General features: G+C 39.1%; 2 protein-coding genes across 3 annotated transcripts in view; one reads left to right on the top strand and one right to left on the bottom strand.

Annotated features, from left to right (window-relative positions):
• The first annotated feature begins 758 nt into the window (after positions 1-758).
• On the top strand, positions 759-13,299 carry CD164 (CD164 molecule). 2 transcript variants are annotated; one of them, XM_070376495.1, is made up of 6 exons: positions 761-1,059; positions 4,106-4,180; positions 5,390-5,461; positions 6,825-6,860; positions 9,873-9,929; positions 10,800-13,299. In XM_070376495.1, the coding sequence occupies exons 1-6, from the start codon at positions 870-872 to the stop codon at positions 10,964-10,966; spliced, it is 597 nt and encodes a 198-aa protein (XP_070232596.1). In that variant the 5' UTR covers positions 761-869; the 3' UTR covers positions 10,967-13,299. The 2 variants fall into 2 exon arrangements, with proteins under 2 accessions (XP_070232597.1, XP_070232596.1); XM_070376496.1 differs by lacking the exon at positions 6,825-6,860 and having other exon boundaries at positions 759-1,059.
• Positions 13,300-17,588: 4,289 nt separating this feature from the next.
• LOC102274514 (coiled-coil domain-containing protein 162) overlaps positions 17,589-17,754 on the bottom strand; it is a 150,272-nt gene continuing 150,106 nt past the window's right edge. The window contains exon 37 of the mRNA XM_014481478.2: positions 17,589-17,715. Coding sequence (XP_014336964.2) covers positions 17,629-17,715 — 87 coding nt within the window. The 3' untranslated portion in view covers positions 17,589-17,628. The remainder of the gene's footprint in view (positions 17,716-17,754) is intronic.

Consider the following 17,754-nt stretch of genomic DNA (forward strand, 5'->3'; position numbering starts at 1 on the left):
TGTGAAGTGGGAGTGGGAACAGACCGGATCAATCTCCAACCCATACTGTCTTTGATTCTTCGACTACAAAGGTGGCACTGACTAGCTGTTTCTACCGCTGGCTGAAATCCCCAAGATAAGTCAGGGGGAAAGTGTGGCAGAGTAAACGGTGCGCGGCACCAGCAGACTGCTTTCGGTGTTTCAGCCGCTCTCACTACATGGGCGGCGGAGCACAAACTCCTTAAATGCGTGGGGTCTCCATCTCCCTGGGGTGTCCAAACACAAGGTTACTTTCAGCGAAATCGACTTTCACGGGGAAATGCGCGGGTCCTACGAAGGATACCTATGCAAGCATGCTGGGAACGCCGGAGGACAGTAAAAACTTAACTCTTGCCGGGGTTCTAACCGAAACGCTCGGAAACAACTTCCGCCCAGCTCGAATCCGTCCGGGAAGGCGCCGCCCCAGAGGTCACATGGGGCCTAGCAAGTCTTTCGCGAGGACGCCGTCGCCACATCATGTAGGTTGTTCCATCTGACTCGAGGTGGGATCCTTCTCTATTGCAAGAACGAGAAAAGCCCGGCAGCGCCCTGTATGGCAACCTGAGGGCAAAGAAAAGAGTTTCCTGTATCTGGCCAGTTTCTTCGATTGGCCAATACAGTCGCCTGAGAGAAAACCTTTCCTCGGTTTCCTCTCGGTTCCTCCATCCCCCTCCTCCCAGAGGATTCCACTTGGTATTGCCGGCGCCCCGCCTTCGCACGCCGCCCTCATGTGACGCCGGCGCGATCCCGCTGGGGGAGTGGAGTCTCGGAGGCGGCGCTGCAGTGGACAGAGGGACGGACGCAGCCTAGGTTGTCCCAGCTTTCGCTCTAGCGCCAGCGCGGAGGACGCGATGTCTGGGCTGTCTCGCCCGCTGCTTTTGGCCGTCGGCTGCCTGGCCGCGCTCTGCGTAATCACAGCGGCTGGGAACACCACCCTGGCCCCGAACGTGACTACAGCCTCGTCTCCACCGCCCACCACCACGACAGTCCCGGTGTCACCGACGACTCTCCCGCCGCCGCCGGTCACCACTCCAGCACCAGGTGGGCGCCGGCCCAACGGGCTTTCTGCGCTCGCCCGCCCGCCAGTCGGGCAGAGCGGCCGTCCCTGCGTGTGGTGCGCGGGGCCGGGGCGGGCCGCGGTCCGGCAACATGGCGGCCCGTCCGAGTCCGGCTGGGGCCGGGCCGAGGTGGCCGCGGTTGCGGAGTGCCCTGGTTGGAAGGGTTGGGGGAGCCTCGGAGGGCGTAGGGTTGTTTGCGACCCCACAGTGTTCCGCGCCGAGGTGTTGTATAAAAGCGCCTAGTAATCCCCAGCCTCACGTGAGGCTCTGAAGAGGGGACGTGGCTTCCTTCTGCGGTGGCGGCAGTGAGGTTGATTGGGGGGCGAGGCGACCGCCTCCAAAGTTGGCGATGAGACCCAACTCCCTCTCCCCGAGGTTAGTCGTTTGTGTCCACCCGGGCAACCCAGGTCGTCTTTTCGAAGGGAGGTTTCTCCCGAAGTTGGCGAAAGAAGGAAAGAGAGGTGGGAGACAAAAATCCGCGCTGGTGTCTCAGTCCTGGGTCTGAAAAAATTAGTCGCTTGGGACTTAATTACATAGATTTTGCAGGATATATCTGAAGTTTGAGCATTTAATTAATTAAAACTTTATACTCGGTGCTGTGTGCAAAGGAGGAAAAGTACCTATTTGTGTACCCGGTGTTTCGCGTATATCTCTTAGAAATTTAGGCTAAACTGGAAGATAAGTGGTGAAACCTAGGAGCTGGATGGAGATAAAGTAATTCCACTAGAATCCTGTGTTTAGAGATTGTGAAGCTGACATTGGAACCCAGGTCAATCGATTTTTCAGAACCCGATCGGGACCTTTTGTTAAGCTCTGACTCCATTTGGGGACTGGTTGAAACGTACGCTGAGAGTCTTACAGCAGAAAAATCAATGTCATGACAACACGCGCAACAGAGGGGGAGATAAATTTGAGTTAATAAAGTGAAGGCCCTCCCTAGATATTTAAAACTTAAGAGTCCAGTTTGATGGGTTATCCTAGTTAATACTGGGTAAGGAGTAACATATTGACCTAAGAATTGCTGCAGTGTAAGAATTTTTTTCCAGGCCGATCTATTTGAAAATATCTTCTCTAGTTTTTGTGTTTTATAGGGGTTTAAATAAAATATATAATGAAAGATTGTAAACATCTTTTAATGAGGAAAGTAAATTGCAGTACAGTACTGGAGATTCTAACCTCACTATTTCCAAGATGATAGAGCAGAATTTGTTTTGTGCTCTTTTGGTACTTTCCTCCTAGAATTTTTTTTTTTTTTTTTTTGGTAGGGTGTGTGTGTGTGTTTGAAGAGAGGTTTGGAGATACGTTAATTGTATTTGTGTATTTTGAAATGAGTGCAAAGGAGATGATTAGTCTCTTCTGTTAAGTGGTGGTTGGATACACTGCAGTCTGAAAGGCAGCAGTTTAGTTCATTGTAAGTAACACACGCTATGCTAACCAAGCATTCATTACAAGCACAAAAGATTTTAAACTAGCGTTTTTCAGGTGTATACAAACCTCTGAACTTACTTACTTTGCAACTCTCCTCCTACCCCTAAAAAAGTACTGTATTTGTTCCAATTTCTGATAAATATTGAAATGCAATTCCTCTTTGCAGAACTCTTTTTTTAGGCAGGGGGAAAGCAAATGAGAATATTTTTGGAGGCACCTAGCTTCTAGGAAAGTGTAGAGCCCAGTTCCATAGTCCAGACACTGAATTGTATGTAGCCTTCTTCAATGTTCTGTCTCAGAGCTGTTTGGCTTAAATTATTGACAAAGACCATGCTAACTTGTTAAATTTTGTGAATGTAGCCCTTTCCAGGTGAGTTGTCTCTTATCCTCTCATGGAAAACCCTGGAAAGCTTGGATCATTTGTGTTTATGATCTCAGGTTTTTCAGAGTAGACATCATCGGAGCTTGGGTTCAACCTATAATAAATCTTTATTACTATTAAAAATTCCATTTCACATCTGATGTTTGGGGGCGGTGATTTCCCTGTGTGTAGTGTTGGCCTTCTAACAGCCTTTTTTCCAATTTTTTTCTTTTTTAAAAATGCCTCAAGAAACTGAGCATCTGAAATTTTTGCTGTGCACAAGGGGTTGTTTAGATAGGCACCATGAAGTATTGAGTGTTAACACTAGCTTGTGCTTTGTTCCCCCTTTCTCTTGAGTTGCCTTCTGGTTTCAAAAGTCTTTTATAATGATTGGAAAGAATTTTTTAGTAAACCGCTTTATAGTTTTGTGGGGTTTTTTATGTGTCTGGTTTAAAAATACATAAGATCTACCCTCTTAATAGCTTTTAAAAAGAAGATATTTTTGTTCTTTATTTTTGACTATGCTGGGTCGTCTTTGTTGCTAGGTGCCAGCTTTTTCTAGTTTCCTCCTGCAGAGGTGACCTCTCTCGGTGGGGTGGCTTGTCTTGTTTCAGAGCACAGACTCTAGGTGTGCCCTTCTGATACAGGGGCTTAGTTGCCCTGAGGCGTGTGGGGTCTTCCCTGATCAGGGATGGGATCAGTAACCCCAGCATTGCAAAGCGGATTCCAAACCACTGGACCAACAGGGAAGCCCTCGTAATAGATTTGTAAGTGTACTGTACCGTAATAAACTAGAAGCACAGATCTCTAGAAGTTTTCATCTTGTTTGAAACTTTGTACTCATTGAACAGCAAACATTTTCCCCTCTCCCAGCCCCTGACAACCACCATTTTACATTCTGCTTCAGACTTTGACTATTTTAGATACTTAATGTGAGTAGAGTCGTGCAGTGTTTGTCCTTCTGTGACCAGGTAATTTTATTCATCATAATGTCCTCAAGGTTCATCCATGTTTTAGTGTATAACAGGATTTCTTTTTTTTAATGGCTGAATAATATTCTCTTGTGTAGCACACTTGTATCCATTCCTCTGTGAATGAGTTATAAAGTTTTGCCATTTCTGTGAAAAAGTAAGTCTGGTAGTGTATGCAGTGCTTGCTGCTGTTTAACAAAGATAAGTAGTACAGACTCGGAATGAGCTACCGATTGATGGATTTTATATATTTTAACTCCCACCCCTAGATATCTGTGGAAGCCGAAACAGTTGTGTTTCCTGTGTTGATGGTAATGCTACCTGCTTTTGGATAGAATGTAAAGGTAAGATCTTTGGGTTTGCTTTAATTTTGAGAATGCTATATTGTTCTAACATTTTAAAAAATTGCTGCAAGGTATTCTTGAACATTTGGAAATGTAAAACATTTAGGATGGTGGGCACTGTTTGTTTTGCAAATCGAATACTTTTCCTTTAAAATATCAGTTGCTTAATATTCCCCCTAAAATCTTTTGTTGTCTCCCATGCTTGTCTCCCATGTCTCCCATGCTCCCCCCTTTAATTTCTTAGGCTTGATAGTTAAGGCTCAATACCTTTAAAAGGAAGAGAAATTTTAGACCTTTGTGGTTAGGTTAAGTGTACTAGTACACTGAAATTAGCCATGAAAGAAAGTTAAGGGATTTTCCCCTGAAAACTGTTGCCCTGAAAAATGTTTGAACCATATTTATCTTCTGCAAATATAAGATGGTTGAATTTTTTCTTATTGGTAAAATAATCTCTCAGGTTTCCTTTTTATATAAAGAAAAATCCAAAGCTACATGGTATTAAACTTTGTTATTCTTCATTGAAAAATTTAAGAGTTCTGGAAATTATATTAGTATGTAAGAAAGTTTAAAAACCTCTTAAAAATAAGGAATTAGCCTAAGTTTGAATTGAATTAACTTTTTTGTTATATAAGGGTCACTTTTCTTTAGGTCATAAAATGGAATTTAAGAGTGTGCCCCTCCCCTCTTGTATGACAGGATCGGCAAGTTCTGGAGATTGGATGCCTTACCATTGAATATGTTGGGGAAAACTTTCTCTTACTCTTGCTACACATCTTCCCATCCAGGAAAGCAGTTTTAGAAAGTGTAGAAGACTAAAGCAGAGGTCTGGAACAGAGCTGCTGCTCTGGAGCACCTCCCATGTTTACTAAGCCTTTATTAGTTTCTAAGCATTTCTCCCTACTGACTCAGCCCTCTTGTGAATTCTAGCAACCTTCGTTATACCACAGTTCTGAGGTCTGTGTGTTTCTGACTTATCTGTTCAGTATATTCATGTGGATTTTAGAAGGATGTTTGGAGAGATCCTGTGTAGTATTTAAAACAATGGGGAAAAGATAATAATGGAGTATTTGTGAACTTCTAGAGAGTTTGTACTTGAGTTCTATCTTGGGGAGGAACTCTGGAGCATAGTAACAAAGTCAGAGATAACATAAGTGAGTAATTGATATTCTTCTTTCCTTCATCCCACACCACCCTCACTTCCCATAACAGGTAAAAGCTACTGTTCAGATAATTCAACAGCTGGTGATTGCAAGGTGGTGAACACCACAGGATTCTGTTCTGGTAAGTGTTCACTATGGTATCTGAGAAGAGGAGATGAGGAAGATCATTGCCTTAGGAAACCTTATTTCAATATTTGGTTTGAAGCATTTCCATAATTCTATCTTGCAAGAAATTTGGATCTTAATAGCATATTCATACTCATTGCATTGAAGCTTGATTTAGTCGTTTGGTGGTACATAATGTGGAATGCTATAAGTACAGATATCTGTTCCTCTACTTTATTTTTCTTTAACCTCTTCCAGATACTCACTGAATTTTAGACCCTCTCTATTTGCTGCATTTTACAGGCTTGAACAACATTGTTCTGTCACTTTCTTTATTATGGTACTGGTGATTATCACAGTCAGCTTAGTTTGTGCTCTGATTAAATGAATCCCTGCTTTATTCATCCGTTTTCTGTATTTTAGTTTGAGAAACTTGATGGTTTAACCTTTCATCTTTGCCCAGGAAATAGTTAAAATTCCTGGATGAAAGCTGGTTTTTCTAAAAAGATTATAAATTAATGGGAAAGTCAAATTCCTAATTTGGTATATTAATAATTAAATAGAATAAAAGATTTTTCTAGAGTAAATAACCTTCAAGTCTACCTGTAAGTAGTTTCAGTAGTCATTTCCCCTTCCCTTCCCTCACCCCAACTTGAACTTTCTAACTGAAACTTTCCTTAGAATGAGATCAGTTATACCCTACATACAGTCCATAATATGGTTTAGGTGGTAAAAGAATGAATAGTTTTAGTATTTAATTATATGATAATATTGCTTAGAAATAAGAGTATAAAATTTTAAAATATGTTAAGGAAAAATTGAATAATTCTATTCATTTGGCCATCAAGGACACAAAACTCCAAATTCAAGTGGTTTAATTGATAAGATTAATTTGGCTCTCATGTAAAGGAAATCTGGGCTTGAGTGGAGCTAGCAGGCTAGAGTAGCATCTGCAATCATTAGAGTCCCAGGCTCTTTCTATGCTTTTACTGTGTCATTCCTCAGAAATGGCTTTGCCCTTATTGTCCAAGGTGAATGCTCGTGTTCCAGCCATCAGAATGGTTTTTCTGCCAACAGGAAGAGGAAAGGAAAGTGAGAGACCTGTGTCTACCTTACGGATGCTTTCTAGCAGTTACACATGGCTACCTAGCTGCAGGGGAGACTAAGAAATGTTTTTGCAGGGGAGGGTGTCACTAAAAATTGGTGCTGTTTCTAAAGAATGGAGGACCGATGTTGGGACAGCAACTGTCTGTCTCCTCCATAGGTGGTACTAAAATGAAAAAATTGTAAAAGTACTCAAATGACTGCAGGTTGGGAAATAGTGTTATAGATTATGATATTTTAGACAGCTTTGACTTACATGTTTGTTTTTTAAATAGTGCCCACTACCACACCAACGCCAACCAATTCTACAGGTAATACAAGATAATTGACTCTTTTCCTCCTCCTTTGAGGGTTTTTTAAACTTTTGTTGATGAGTAACTTTAGTAATTAATACCTAAAAATCATTAGTTTAATTTTAAAAATGAGTAGACATTTAGTCTTGGACTGCAATAATTACATTAATATGTACTGTTTGTGACAGACGGATAACTGTAGTGTTTCACGTTCATTGAATCTGAACAGATTTGTTGTAGTTTTGTACATTGAGTCTGAAAACTGCGTTTTGTGGATTTTGTGGAACTCTTAAGGAAATACAGAAGCCTAAAGGAAATTAATTCTTGTCATCCATAGGTACACCAAAATGTCTTCAGTTCTTTCAGAACTAACTATATTTATATCTATAGATTCCTAATAAATACACTTATTAGGAAATTGGTTGACATGCCCATGCACATTTGAATTGCCTTCGTACTGCACACGTAGTTGTATGCACTTTACTCATCTACTCTTAGTTGGATAGGTCATCTTTCATTCTCTGTGCAGTGAATATCTTACAGGAAAATACTTGCTGCCAGCTCTGGTAGGATTGATTCAAACAGCATTCTGGGTCAGAGGATATGATAATCTTAAGGCTCTTAATACTGTTTGCTTTTCAGAAACCAGAAAGTTTTTAAACCACACCTTCAACAGCATTCCCTGGTGGCTCAACTGGTAAAGAATCCGCCTGCAATGCAGGAGACCTGGCTTTGAGCCCTGGGTTGAGAAGATCCCTGGAGAAGGGAACGGCTACCCACTCCAGTATTCTGGCCTGGAGAATTCCATGGACTATACAGTCCATGGGGTTGCAAAGGAGTCGAACACAACTGAGTGACTGTCACTTCACTTCAACAGCATTAAATATTATCTCCTTGTATAAATTTTTTACCAGTTTAATAGAGTAAATAAAAACATCTACTCCAGGACAAGTACTAGGTTAGAAGATAGGGATATAGGAACAGAAGTAAGATAGTATTTTGTCTCTTGTAGGAACTATGAAAGGTCAGAAAGCACAGTGTGTTGGGGTATTTGTGGGAAGGTGTGTGTGTTGAGTAATATGTGGTGACAACTTCCTGGAGGTTGACAGTCTGAGTCTTGAAGTTACCTGGTAAAATAAGAGGGGAACTTCCCAAGTAGAGCAGGGCAGACAGCACATGTGAAGGAGAGGTGAAAGAGTGTAATATAATAAAGTCAGGGAATTGCATTTGGAGTATCCAGTAATAAGATGAGAACAAGCACGACAATCAACAGGTCACGAGCCAGACTGAGAAGTGCCATTGTATGCCTTGCTGGGATGTTTAAACCATGTAGATCATATGATGAGATTTGCATTATAATAACTTATTCTGTGTAGAGAGGCTTTTGGAAAGAGGCAAGATTGAACCCAGATGGGTATTCCGTTGTGATAATTCTAGAGAACTGTTTTTAAAAATGAGGGCAACTTCTACAAGTATCTAAAAATTAAACCTCATAGCCCTGTCTTCATTGATTATGTAGTAGGCTTCTAGTGCTTCAGAGATTGAAACCAATGCAAATTAAAAAATAACTTTTTTGCCATGTTCAGAGGGTGAATACTACTACTACTAAGTCGCTTCAGTCGTGTCCGACTCTGTGTGACCCCATAGACGGCAGCCCACCAGGCTCCCCCGTCCCTGGGATTCTCCAGGCAACAGTGCTGGAGTGGGTTGCCATTTCCTTCTCCAATGCATGAAAGTGAAAAGTGAAAGGAAGTCGCCCAGTCGTGTCCAACTCTTAGTGACCCCATGGACTGCAGCCCACCAGGCTCCTCCGTACATGGGATTTTCCAGGCAAGAGTACTGGAGTGGGGTGCCCGAATAGTGAGACACAAATGGCAAATTTGCGAATTTTTTCTCCCAGTGTTGTCAGACAAAATTAGTAATAGTATTTTAGTATTGTAAAGGACTTGATACATGTTTAATTTATAAAGTACATTTTTTTGTGGTTTCACAAAAGGTACAAGCAAGGAAAACTTTGAACACATTATGAGTCTTAAAATAACCATACCCTCTAATCTAGGAAATCTGTATAAGAATCCATCCTATCAGAGAGGAGATCACATATTTCCCTGTGAGATGTTCATAGCTTGGAGAAATGAAAGATGACCTAACTGTCCAACCAAGAGTGGGACCACAGTGCTTACAATGACAGAGAAAGGAGTACAAATAAGTGTGTGCACATATCATAGTGTTTACTAATGTTTATTGGTAGTATTGATACTGTCTGAAGTCTCTTTTAACATAGTGCTGTAGTTCCTAAAATGTATTTACATTCAAACTTATTCTTCCCATGAGTGTGCATTTCTTTAGAGACACCAGCAGATAATTGTTTGAACTCATGTGCTACAGTAGAGGAGAGCTTACCCTTGGGCTCTTAACATCATTTAGATGAGGGAAATTAGGGCCTTAGGGCACCTGTTCTTATAAATAAAAATTTTGGAACACAGCCATGTGGATTCATCTGCTCCTTGTCTTTGGCTGCTTGTGTATTACACCGTGCACAAAGTCTAAAATGTTTATTGTCTGCCTCGTTAAGAAGTTTTCCAAACCCCTGAAATGAAGAAGATAAATCTTGATATCTACTTTAAGAAATACTGAATTGTATTCGTTTCTTACCATAACTTACTAAGTTAATGGGTTTTGTCTTAGAAGCAGGATTATTGAGAAAGAACCAATAGTTCCCTCACCTAAATTCTTGCCCACCTGTGTGTTTTTTTTGCAAACTGTATCCAGGTGTATATATAAATTTTTATATATGTACATAGATGCTAACATAGATACAACTTTATGATTGCTTAATGTTTTAGAATACACTTCAAAGCTAATGTTCTGAATGTGCAGATATGTTAGTAAACCATTAACTGAGATTTGGCCTTTATTCTGTTAAAAAAAACAACTGGAAGCATGTTGAAGTGGTAGTTATGTTTTTAAAAGATAGATGCTAGATAATTGAGAAATTTAAGTTTTTAATACATTTCATTTGCATTCCAGCTAAAACCACAACTCTGCCTTCCACTACTACAACTTCCACCACAGCTACTACATCAGGTAATTGTGGGTTTTAAAACTAAGTGAGATAGGATGTGTGTGCAGTGTTAGCTTTTACTATTTGTTATCATGTCCCAATTTTATTCTTAAATAGTTAGGAACTGAAATTCATCTCTTAGATTTGGAAGACCAAGGTAGTAGGCTGTTAAAGCAATAAGGATAGGTTTGCTGAGAGTCCTCGAAAACATTTTAAAATTGTAATCACATTTGGCGTGAAATGTTAGAATTAGATAGTAACGGTTTTCCAAAACCCTTTTAGTACAATCGGTAGGTAAAATCTAATTTCTTATAACTTAAAAATTAAACACTGATTACTGTTGGAGATTGGTTGTGTGCTGTATTAGACTGTGTCAATTTGAAGATAATATAGCCATCCTTTTTACTTCTTGGTAATACTGAAAATTTTGGTTCTGTGAATTTTTTTGGCTTTATTAAGATTATTTTTGTAATTTGAAAACCTGTAATCAAATTTTCATTTACCTTTTATAAATTTAGAAAAATGCAAAGTATGAATTTTAAACACATATTAATATTTACTCTAGCAATTAACTAAGATATGTAGTCTGAAGAAACTGCAAATTTTAAAAGTGCTTAATATGTTCACAGGGCATAATGTGCCAAGAGAATAAATTTTCCTTTTCATATTTGAAATTATATTAGCACCATTGACCACTTGATGTTGGATAGAATGAAGAGTGGGATTGATAAATGATTGTCTTCCTCAATTAGGAAGCTGTTGACACAAGAGGAAATACTTTATAGAAACACATGACAAAAAGCCTCAGATGAGTCTTGAAATTATCATAGAGATCATGAGACTTCCTGAGTATCTTACTAAGTATTGTTACTTCTTTTATCTCATTGAACCAGGTACAACTAATACCACTCTATCTCCAACTATACACCCTACGCGGAAGTCTACCTTTGATGCAGCCAGTTTCATTGGAGGAATTGTCCTTGTCTTGGGTGTGCAGGCTGTAATTTTCTTTCTCTATAAATTCTGCAAATCTAAAGAACGAAACTACCACACTCTGTAAAGAGACCCACTAAATTAACAAGGACTGGCGTGTAACTCACTGAAACCAAAATATTATCTTTCAAGATGTCCCACATGGAAGACGCTCTTCTAGGATCTTTAATTTTTCAAAGGATGCATATAGGAGCATCACCCTTGAAGAAGAATCAGTTCAGTCACTTTGCTCAACGGGCCTATTTAAAGTACGCTGCATGAGTCCTTGTGGCTGTCTTTCATTTTACATGGCTGCTGCTGTGGGATTGTGTTCTCTCTGCTTGACATGCCAAATGTAACTTTAAGTGATGGAAAACATTGTCCTGCGCAGACAACCTCATGACTCTTTTGGCAATTTAAATGTAATCATTTTAAGCCTGAAAGCTGCATTATTTTCATCCTAACTCAGGATGTAGTTTAGTGACCAGAATTGAGAAGAATGTGCCAAATGAGCATCAGTCAGGTGGATTTTTGGCTATCGTTTCAAAAGTGGAATAAATTTATAAATTTAGTACCCTTAGAGTAAAATTTTGTGCTTGATAACAGTTATTTTTTTCTACATTAGAAAAAAGATGCCACACAGGGAATTACATTCCAGATTTAAAGAAATGAGAGGATACACAACATGAAAAGTATAGCAGGTTATTGTTCATACTTGTAAAGCACCTTATATCATTGAGAAATAAAGAACAGTGCCTTAAAAGACAGACTGAAAGGTAGACTGTAACTTAAAAATGTTGGTGATTTGTTCTTTTACGTTAATGAAGGGAAAAGTTGGTTTGAGGATGTAACTGTTGATGTGAGCAGTAGTAAACCTGCTTTTAGATACCATACTATTAGTATTTAATTGAAAACTTAGCTACTTTATTTCAAGCCTGAGTGACTTAAATGATGTTCTACAGAGTCGAAAGCCTTCATCTATTGGACCTCCCACCATTTTTCTTACGGCTGTTAAAAAGTATAAAGATACAGTTGATTTAATTGTGTTTTCCTTTGTACTTCAAAAAAGTATCCTAACACTGTTGTACCTTAAAAAGATTTCCACTGAGCTTTTTTGAAAAGTAACTTCTATAAGACAAGGAAGAAATAAGTTGTTTTACAATCATTTACTAACTCTTTAAATGAGACAGTCATTTTAAGTTTTGAAATAGCAAATGTGAGCAGTATAATTTCAGAAAAAATTTAGTTGATCAGATGACTAAATTTTTATTGATAATTGCCCTGGATAAACAGATTGAACTTTTTGTTTCTCCTCTCCCAGGCTTTCTTCTTAGTTTCAATTCCTGTTGTAGGAAAAGCATGTGTACTTTTTATTTTTTAGTTTCCTCATGAAGCACTAGTTTTTTTCAGGTTGAGGGATATTTCTTCCCTGCCTTTGACACATTGGATTAGTTCAGGGGCTTAAATCAGTTTAAAATGAACTTTTGCTTTTCTAGGTCATTAAGATGTTTTGTTTTAGTTTCTTTAGCCTGTAGGGGCCGATTTTAGTACTGGTTTTCAATATTTTATAGTACAAGACAAGTTGCTTTGGTCCATTTCATAAGCCAGAATTCCTTATATTTAGATAATTAAAGGTTCTTAAAGTGAAGATTTACTGTTTCTTTGTTACTTGCTGGTACAGCTAAAGTTTGTTTTACTTGCACATTTGTACATATACCTAATGTTTTCAAGTGCCTTAATTGTTTAAAATCTCTGGCTTCAAAGGTTTTTGGGAAAAGGTAGGCTTACCTCACATTTTTGTGTTTCTCTCAGTAGTGATATTCTAGGTACCTCACAAAAATTTTTATTATGGTGCCATGGCTGTTAGCTTTTAGTGATTGCTTTAAGTACAAAATTCAGTTGAAAATACACAGAATTTCCATTCTCCCAAAGGGGTAAAAATTAGCTACAATGGTGTAATTGTCATTTACTTAGATACGAATACCTTGCCACACATTAATGTTAACGCTATAGCTATTTCTGTGAAAATGTAGCTGACGAAGCCTCTCATCTTCTGTAGTTTTGAATACTGCTCTAACAGAATCATAATATGGAATTAGATTTTACAAGAAGAGCTCTTACAGTGAACTCACAGCCTTTTCCCCTCTTGAGCAGTTTAGTATCTTGAGCCATTAATGATTTGGTTTTTTTTTTTTTTTTTAATCCAGAAAGTATATAGAAACATTTTCAGATTTTTCACCTGATTTGTTCATGCAGATTGTAGTTCTATTAAAATCCCATATCTTACCTTATGGATAATTGTTGCACAGGCAGACACTGCTGTATTTAGAAATTTCTATTTCAGTTCATTAAAAACTGCAAAACCAATCTGTATCATGTACCAAACCAATCTAAAATAAATCTACATGTTTATTGGGTTAATCTGCTTTTTATTTTATTAACTGAAGTGTGTGTTTATATTTTGACTATGAAATTTAATGCTAGTGAATTTACCTTAGTCTTGTTGGAAATGGCTTGTCTACTCAGTGTTTCATTGCTCCTCAAGACCAGCAGATAGTAGCTAAGGGATGTTTTTACCAGTGGAGAACAGAGCCTTAGAAAGGATAGTTGGAGGAAGGACTTGGTTTGCCTTGCTATTGACAAAAAAGTTGATCTTCCTCAAATAGAAATCATCTACTTAGGTGCTAGTTTACCAAGTATTTATGAGAATACCATCTGCTGTTAGATATCTGAAAGCTTGTTTGCGACTTGCTGCCTCATTCAGATTGCATGTAAAGTAAAATTGGGTTTCTATTCAGAGTCTTTGGTATAAATATTTAGTACCAAGCCACATGCTGGTATGTGAAATCTGATTCTGTAGGCCCATGTTTGGGGCAAAATTACATTCTATATGAAATTGCAGAACTTGGACTAAAGAAGAGAGAATAAACACTCTTCTATCAGCCTTAAAGCCCAGAAGAGTGGATTGAAGACCCCTAGAACATTGCTAAAGACAAACTGTTACTTTGATGAGCGTGGTGTTCACGGTGGATGGGGTGTCTTGGTTTTGTTACCGTTTTAATGGTTGACGCCCTGTGTATTACCCGTGCGGTTACTGCGCCTGCGCTCCTCCTTCATTTGTGTAGGTACCGTGTTGCTGCCGGTATTCACCTTCCGCCTAAAGGATGTCTTTTAACCTTCAACATTTCTAGTTTTGTTGGTACAGATACTGGTTATGAGTTCTTACAGTTTTTGTGTGCTTTCGTTTTTGAATGATTTCATTGGATAGAGTTCTAGGTTGACATTTTTGCTTTTAGTCCTTTAATAATGATGATCCAGCATCTCACATGCATTGTGTCCTATGAGAAATCTCATCTTTATCTTTTGTTCCTCAGTACGTGTCTATTTTTTCCTCTTGCTTTTACAAGGTTTTTCTCCTTATCACTTGTTTTGAGCATTTTGATTGTAATGTGCTATGCTGTAGTCTGTTTGGTCAAAGCTATGGTTTTTCTAGTAGTCATGTATGGATGTGAGAGTTGGACTGTAAAGCTGAGGGCTGAAGAATTGATTTTTGAACTGTGGTGTTGGAGAAGACTCTTGAGAGTCCTTTGGCCTGCAAGATCAAACCAGTCCATCCTAAAGGAAATCAGTCCTGAATATTCATTGGGAGGACTGATGCTGAAGCTGAAACTCCAATACTTTGTCCACCTGATGGGAAGAACTGACTCATTGGAAAAGACCCTGATGCTGGGAAAGGTTGAAGTCAGGAGAAGGGGCCGACAGAGGATGAGATGGTTGGAGATGGTGGGATGACATCACCTACTCCATGGACATGAGATTGAGCAAGCTCCAGGAGTTGGTGATGAACAGGGAAGCCTGGCATGCTGCAGTCCATGGGGTTGCAATGAGTCAGGCACGACTGAGCTGAACTGAACTGATGCTGTTTTGTTTCTTGTGGTTGAGGTTTGTTGCGTGTCTTGGATTTGTGGTTTTTCATCAGATTTGGAAAACTTTCAGCTATTATTTTTTTCAGATATCTTTTTCTGTCCTTCCCATTCTCTGTGCTGGGGACTTCAGTTCCACAGAGGCTGCTAGAAGGTGACTTAAAATTTACCCATGTACTGTTTTGGTTTTTTTTCTACTTCGTGTCAGATTATTACTGTCTTTAAATTCACTAATACTTTCTTCTACTGTGTTTAATCTATTGTTAATCTTACCTGGAGTCTTTTCACTTCAGATGTCTTCATTTTTAAAAGTTCAGTTTGGGTGTTTTTCATATTTCCACATATTCCAGCTTTACGTTTTGAACATGTATCAATTTTTAACATCTGGGTCAGTTTCTATTGATTTTTTTCTCACTATAAGTCATAACTTTCCCGTTGCTTTGTATGCTTGGTAGTTTCTTATTGTATACCAGATGTAAATTTTAACTTGTCGGGTGCTGGTTATTTTTGTTCTGGGACATAGTTAAATTTCTTGACAGCAGTTGGCTCCTTTCAGATCTTGCTTTTTAAGCTTTGTTAAGAGAGCAGAACATTTGTTCTAGGATTAATTGTTCCCCAGTTCTGCACTGGCTAATTATCTACCCAGTGCTCCCTGGATTAAGAGGCTTTCTGGTCTGGGTTAGTGGAAACAGCCTCTACTCCTGGCCTTGTGTGCGTTCCAAGTACTATTTCCTCTAAACCTTTCCCCAGCTTTGGATAGTTTGCTCGTGTACGTGTCCTGACCAGTACATTGTTGAATACCTGAGGGGTACCTTCTGCAGGTCTCTGGAGTTCTCCTTTGTGTAGTTCTCCCCTCCCTGGTTCTCTGCCCTGGGAACTCTATCTGCTTTCACCTCCCTTAACTCTCAGCTCCATCTCAACTCAGGGAAGTCCACTGATTTCTGCCTAGGTGTTGCCTTCCTGCATCATGGCTTAGAAATTCAAGGCAGTAAGCTGGGTTGGTGGTTTCCTTTTTTCCAAGGATCACTGTTCTTTGGCTGAAGTCCAGTGTGTTGAAAACCACTGTTTAATGTGTTTTGCCTAGTTTTTCATTTGTTTCTTGGTATATCCAGTCTCTTACTTCATCTTGGCCAGAAGTAAAAGTTCAAGATAGTACTTTTAAAGTCTTCATTTTTAATTATTTAACAAATACATATTCTGTTTTTTCTTCTTCTTCTTAAACTATTACAGGTAAAGTCTGCTTTGATAATCCCAGCCTCTTTCCCGTCTTTGTCCTTCTCCACTTTCCAGAGATAATTATTAGAACTGGTTTGGTGGTAAACTCTCCCCCTCAGTATTTATATACACACAACTAAATATACCCTTAGAAAATACATGATGTGGATTTTTATTTTATTATTATCCTGCAAATATTTTTTCACTCATTAGCTATGCCAAATTCTTAAATTCTCTGTTGGTATGTATAGTATGACTTTTGTAAGTATCTACCTACTGAAGAACAATTAGGTTGTTTGTTTGTAGATTTTACTGTTTTCTAAAGAATGCCTTGGTACCTGCCACCTTGCTTATATGTGTGAATGTTTCTCTAGAGCAAACAGAAGTGGACACCTGCACCCAGGGTTTCCACTTTGAAAATTTTCACACACTGAGATTGCCTTCCATTTCCTACCAGCAGATACCAGAATGTTTTCTTTGTCCTTCCGCTTACTATTACCACTTGTTATTTCATCACTACCCTTGTGCATCACTACCCTCCTGAGCTTATATCCACACTTCATTGGAGAAGGTGTGGCCAAGGCTGAATGGCAGAGGGGTTCACTGAAGCTGTGAAGGGGGGGTAGTGGGGCAGCGGGGGGACCCCTTCACAGGAGGTGCTGTCCCAGTGGCAATCCACCAAGAAACTGCATGCACCACTGGAGTTCAGCACTGCAAAAGCAGCAGGTGCCTGCCCAGGTGAGGAGCCCAGAACCCAAGAGAAACCCTTCTTCCTCTAGCACCCTCTACTGACAAAGCTTAACATCCTGCCTGGTGGTAAAGAAGACATGTTAGCAGAGTCCAGATTCATTACTTGATAGAAGACAATGAAGAGTGAATTTGGACCTCAGAAACTTAAGTGGTATCTTACCTGGTCATGGCTGATTTTTTAGTTTTGATCTCAGTCATCAACCTTCCTTTTGTTTTTTATTTTGTTTCAGAAATAAATTTCCATGTGCATTTAGATATTTAATATAGAAGTTTATGTCTGTAAATATGTTTTTCTGGTCTCTTCTGTTCCATTTATCTGTTGATGTTTATTCCTTTACCCAAGATAAATTTTCCTGTCTCAACAAAAAGACTTGGATTAGGACTTTACAAAAATCTGAAGAGGGTTTTGCTGTTTGTAGGAAGAATAAAAAGCCTTGAGAGAATGGTGTTCTTAAGTGAAACAAATAGAAATAAGTGCTTTGAAATTTACTTAGATTAGTCTCTGACCTGGTTTTTCACTTGTTAATAAATACTGTCTGGCCAGCAGTGCCCTCTCTCTTGGCTCTCCCACCTAATCAGTAACTCTAGAACCCATATTAAGAGGCTGCTGGTTGACCAGAGGCAAGGCCTAGGATGTAGAAATGCAAATCAACTGTTAAAATTTAGGGTCAAATCCTGCTTCGCTTGGGACATTCAACATCCAATCAGTCTTTCCATACTATCTTCACATACGGTAAAACTGAGATAAAAGGCTTAATGGAATTTAGAATCATTTTTATTCATTCAAATGTTCATAGAAATAAAACTTGAAAAAAGTATATGATTACCAATCAGGTCTAAATGGGGTTCTGGATGGAGCCGTTTAAACTTGAAAAGCTGGAAGTTGAACAGTGTCTGCCACATTGGGTAGGAAGACATGGTCAGTTCTTTTTGTGTGTTTAATAGGTACCTGCAAAATAATTATTAGGTATTAGAGCCTTTTTAAAAG

Source organism: Bos mutus, chromosome 9 (genome assembly GCF_027580195.1).
Source record: "Bos mutus isolate GX-2022 chromosome 9, NWIPB_WYAK_1.1, whole genome shotgun sequence".
In the NCBI taxonomy this organism is placed as follows: Eukaryota; Metazoa; Chordata; class Mammalia; order Artiodactyla; family Bovidae; genus Bos; species Bos mutus.

Excerpts from the sequence above, each read along its gene's own strand:
- CD164 (XM_070376495.1), top strand. The coding sequence starts at position 870 with ATGTCTGGGCTGTCTCGCCCGCTGCTTTTGGCCGTCGGCTGCCTGGCC. Across the intron at positions 6,861-9,872 it reads AACGCCAACCAATTCTACAG|CTAAAACCACAACTCTGCCT; the intron begins GTAATACAAGAT and ends TTTGCATTCCAG. Across the intron at positions 9,930-10,799 it reads CACCACAGCTACTACATCAG|GTACAACTAATACCACTCTA; the intron begins GTAATTGTGGGT and ends TCATTGAACCAG.